The sequence below is a fragment of the Hydractinia symbiolongicarpus genome, chromosome 12 (assembly GCF_029227915.1).
Source record: "Hydractinia symbiolongicarpus strain clone_291-10 chromosome 12, HSymV2.1, whole genome shotgun sequence".
NCBI classification, from domain to species: Eukaryota; Metazoa; Cnidaria; class Hydrozoa; order Anthoathecata; family Hydractiniidae; genus Hydractinia; species Hydractinia symbiolongicarpus.
The window spans coordinates 15,034,990-15,040,275 of record NC_079886.1 but is presented as its reverse complement, the minus strand read 5'-3'; the positions used below and the strand labels follow the sequence as shown (position 1 = coordinate 15,040,275).

General features: G+C 40.8%; 2 protein-coding genes across 2 annotated transcripts; one reads left to right on the top strand and one right to left on the bottom strand.

Moving 5' to 3' along the window:
• LOC130622037 (uncharacterized) lies at positions 1 to 488 on the top strand. The gene has a single exon (XM_057437430.1). It carries the CDS (start codon positions 39 to 41, stop codon positions 477 to 479), a length of 441 nt encoding a protein of 146 aa, XP_057293413.1. The 5' UTR covers positions 1 to 38; the 3' UTR covers positions 480 to 488.
• A 60-nt stretch (positions 489 to 548) lies between these two features.
• LOC130621279 (uncharacterized) lies at positions 549 to 1,058 on the bottom strand. The gene has a single exon (XM_057436582.1). It carries the CDS (start codon positions 1,056 to 1,058, stop codon positions 549 to 551), a length of 510 nt encoding a protein of 169 aa, XP_057292565.1.
• Positions 1,059 to 5,286: the final 4,228 nt, after the last annotated feature.

Genomic DNA, 5,286 nt, shown 5'->3' with positions numbered 1-5,286 from the left:
TTTTTGAGCCCATCGCCATCCAAGCATATGAAAAATTTATGCGCCTATCGGGTTGGAAGATTTCTGTAGATCAATGTGGATTGGTTATTGATTCGCAAAATTTTGTTTTGGGTGCCACTCCTGATGGAAAAGTTTTTGATGGCGCGTCTTTTGGAATACTGGAGGTTAAATGTAGTGAGCACTATAAAGATATCGATCCGAAAGATGTTTGCTCTATTTCGAAAGAACAATGTATCATTTACAACAGTGAATCAAATACTGTACATATCAATAAAAATCATACATATTATAATCAAGTTCAAATGCAGCTAGCTCTTACATGTCAAACTTGGTATGACTTTGTTTTTTATACTTCAAAAGGAATGGTAATTGATAGAGTTCAATTTGATGCAGTGTATTGGGAAAAGCTACAATCATCTATTTTGTCATTTTATTTTAAGTACGTACAACCAGAAATTGCATCAAAAGAGAAAAAGTGAAAAACAGAATTTTTGTGTATATAAATTTAATTTACATCTTTTAAAATAAGGTCTTGAAAGTTTTCATAATCATGGTGCTACAGTTATGATTTGTTTTAAAGAACCAGCCATGTCAAATGGTATTACACGGTCAAATATGTGATAACACTTTAAGCGCTGTATCATTCGTTCAACATGAATTCGTTCACGAGCAATTTGTTGACCTTTTACCAATTCAAGTTCTGTAAACTGTTCACGTCCTTGTAAAAGAGAGGACATGATCAACTCCACGTTCATTGGTTTCAAACATTCTGCAATAGTGAATCCTCTGTCGGCCATAACAGCGTCTCCTTCTTGCCACAACTCGGGTCTCAAAAATCCACTTTTAACAACAATGTTTTTGTCCGAAATGCTACCTGGGTATGCAGAGGAGATGAATGTGTAGCCTCCACCCGGTGCTATCCCAACTAAGATTTTAACTGTCGTGTGACTTTTATAATCAGAATATAACATTTTATGCAGCCTCAGTGATGTTGGAACAGCTACTTTGATTTCTAAACAATCAATTATACACCGTGTGTTGGCAAAGTATTGCTTCATAGATTCGTAGATCTTGAAATATTTTCAGTGATGTAAAACCTGTATAATAATTACATGATTCATATGATTTTAATACATGCCCCATAAATTCACTTTTTACAGAAAATCTTTGGTTCTGAAGTTCAAGATCTTTTACAAAACATTTCTGATTATTTTTTTGTGTTTCAAGGCTTTTTACTTTATCTGATTGTTCACTAATCAACTTATTGTAATCTTTAAATTTGTTGAGTATTATATTGTTTTAAAAAAGCATTTTCATCTTTTATTTGTTGCAGTTCTGCTTTAGTAATATCCAATTCAGAGGGCTCGTTTCCAACTGTCATAGAGTCATCTAAAGTTTTTGGTTCTCGAGACTTTTTCTTCGGAGATGGTCTAAATGTTGGTTCTTTTCGAGCTTTCTTTTGTCCCGTCATTCCAAGCATGAATGTTTGACTTGGCATCTGGTATCAATCGTTTCTTCGAACCCGTTCGTACCTATTGGAGGCTTATAAATCATTATTACTGTTTCCTTTTGTTTATTTAGAAAACCACATTCTTTACTAAGAAAATATATATAAAGAAAGATACTTTGTTTATGTGGTTTTGGTTATTATACTGTGAAGACAATGCCTACTATTGCATGTCCAATGATTGGATGTGGGTATGTTACAGATGATGTTTACGCTGCCATTGCGGCTGCTTTGTTGACAGTTCACAACAATGTTCATGTGAATGCTCCACGACCAGCAGTCCCGAAACAGCATGCACCAAAGATTCAACGTCCAACAATCACAAAGGGGTCCACTGAGGAAAGTTGGAATTCCTTCATCGCCAGATGGAATATGTTTAAGCAGGGAACTGCTCTTGTTGGCACTGAGATATGTCAACAATTATTTGGCTGCTGCTGAGGATCTTGGCAATGATATACTACGTCAAAACAATGACATTCTGCACTCCACAGAGCAAGTGCTTATGGATACCGTCCAAAAACTTGCTGTGACTCCAGTTGCCATTAGCGTTCGCAGGTCTGATCTTCTTGCACTTCGACAAGCCGATGGTGAAAGTGTCCGATCATTTCACGCTAGAATTAAAGGCAAAGCCGCTACATGTGCTTATTCGATTGGTGGCCCCAGTACGACTTGCGCAAAGACTGTAGACTTTACAGATGTAATCATTAAGGACGTTCTTATATCTGGGCTGTCCGATGAGGAAGTAAAAATAAAGGTATTCGGTCAGCATAACCTCGACCAGAAAACCATTGACCAAACTGTACAGTTCATTGAGGCAAAGGAGATGGCTCGAAGCGCCCTGACTAGGAGCTCAACAATGTCTTCTATTTCGAGTTACAGGAAGAACGTTCGGTCAACGAAAGTCAACGCAAAGAAGTCAACGCAGTGGCAGATAGGGACTCAGCACTCACTATAGGTAGTATCGACGCTATAAAACCCTTGAAGCACCTGCTGTTCGACACAGAAAGCGGATGGGAGGATGCCAAGTCATTTGATGCCAAGCCATCCATCAACTCATTCACCATCTCTGTTGTTACCGACACTGGTGCGCAGTCCTGCCTGTGGGGACTTGTTATTTTCCTTCAAGCTGGTTTCACCACTGAGGACCTTATACTTCTGCGACATTCCGGCTCAAGCTCAACATGTCAAAATCGCACCGCGGCTGTAATGACTTACATTAGTCCATCATCCAACAAATTTGTTCAACTTGATGTGATTTCACAAACATTTCCACAACTCGGTGGTGCCCTTCATCAGTCTGCAATACATGATCAACCTGCATCTTGCGATTGTCCGAAGAGGACAAAACCTCCTTCACGACCCGCCAAACTTCCATTCGAGTGCATCCCATCAAACAACAACAAAATGCGTGAATGGCTCATCGACTACTTCTCTGTGTCCACCTTCAACCAATGTCCCCATCAGGAACTCACTGGAATGACAGACCCCGAAGTCACTCTACACACTGATGATGATGCTGTACCGTACGCTGCCCACACCCCAGCGCCTGTTTCCCTTCACTGGCAAGACCCCGTAAAGGAACAGTTGGGTAATGATGTTGCCATAGGCGTACTTGAAAAGGTACCGATCGGGGTACCATCACAGTCGTGCCATCGAATGGTAATCACATCCAAGGCTGATAGTTCACCACGTAGAACTGTCGATTTGTCGCCACTGAATGCCTTTTGCCTCAGGGAAACCCACCATGTTCAACCACCATTCCAACAAGCTAAAAAGGTGCCATCGAATAGTTGGAAGTCAGTCACCGATGCATGGAATGGCTTCCACTCTGTTCCAATACGCTCTGAATATCGCCGTTATACTACATTCATAACGCCCTGGGGGAGGTACCGTTACAGGGTTGCACAACAAGGCTTCCTCGCAAGTGGAGACGCTTACTCCAGAATATTTGATGAGATAATCACAAATGTGGAGAGGAAGACAAAGTGTGTAGACGATACTTTAATGTGGGATGATGATTTTACTGAACATTGGTGGAGGATGATGGACTTTTTGACTCTTCTGGGCAACAATGGTGTGATACTGAATAAAAACAAGTTCCACGGAGTACTCGATCAAACCTACTCGAAGATTCATTGATGCTATTTTGCAGTTTCTCATACCGACTAAACTGACCGATGTACGATCATGGTTTGGGTTGGTGAACCAGGTCTCACATTACGATAAATTATCAAACGTTATGGAACCATTCAAACGCCTACTCAGTCCGAAGACCAAGTTCGAGTGGACATTAGACCTCGATATTGCCTTCAAAAATCCAGAGACCATGTGGTTGAGTCAATCCTCAAGGGAGTGGAGATCTTCGACCCTCAGCGATATACGTGCCTACGACTCGATTGGTCTAGGACAGGAGTCGGCTTGTTTCTGTCTCAAAAACCTTGCATTTGTTTACAGTTATCTCCAGACTGCTGTAAAGGTGGTTGGTGGATAACCTTGGCCGGTTCACGATTTCTACGTTCAGCTGAAACACGAAACGCAACAGTAGAAGGTGAGGCATTGGCCATTGCTTGGTCCCTTGAGCAGACCAGGTACTTCACGCAAGGATGTGACCGATTAATCGTTGCTACAAACCATAAGCCTCTTCTCAAATTATTTGGCGACAGGCCCCTTGATGAGATCGCAAATCCACGACTATTCCGTCTTAAACAGAGGACCCTGTTATGGCGCTTATGATCCAGGCAAGATTAACTTATTTTCGGACGCAACCTCCAGGAAACCTGCGCGACATGACGATGATGACAATCTACCGAGTGATGCAATGACTTTGGATAGCATTTATTGCCACATCGAAGATACCATGGAAGCTGAACTGTCTCATATCTCTGCTAATAACCTAAACGACTTTAGATCTATAACGTGGGACATTGTTAAACATGCAACGCACCACGACCGTGATTGTCAAGACCTGATCCATCACATCCAGATAGCATTCCCCCCATCACAAGCCACTATGCCTGCAAACATATCACAGTTCTAGAAACAACGAGAACAGCTACATATTGTCGATGAACTCGGGGTACTTAAGGACAGTCCTTTTTTATTTCAGGGTCATTTTCAATAACTCAAGTTATAAAGATTGTGCATAATTTCTTGGCCACCATATCATTACATGAATAGTAAAACGCAGAATTCAACTTTTGTGGAAAATTTTGATGACGTCATATGCCATAAACGCGCTTTACCCGCAGTTTTTTTCAAGCGCTTTTCTGCACCATTAAGGGGTCTTTAATTTCGCGGGAAGTAGCATAAAAGCAAGTTTTGGCATGTAGTGTCTTTCGAATACTCTGTATCAAATTGAAATATTTACCTCCCGCGAAGATATGACGTTGTCAATTTCCAAAAATAGCTTTAGATTTACTAGAATGCGCGTTTTCGACATTTTGGCGATGTATATAAACTTACGACAGGGTTATCCTGTAAATAGACCACGTAAGACGCGCTTTTACACCCTTTGTTGCAAAAATTGTAGTTGTTCAATGACGCGAAAAACCGCTTCAAAGAAAGCGCGGGAAAAGCGCGTTTTTGGCATATGACGTCATCAAAATGTCTCGGAAAAATTGAATTCTGCGTTTTACTATTCATATAATGATATGGTGGCCAATAAATTATGCCAGATTCTTTATAACTTGAGATATTGAATATGACCTTCGAAAAAAAATGGATTGGCCTTAAGTAGGCCGAGAAGTAATAATGCAGGACCGTGCCAGGTGTTCTGTTTA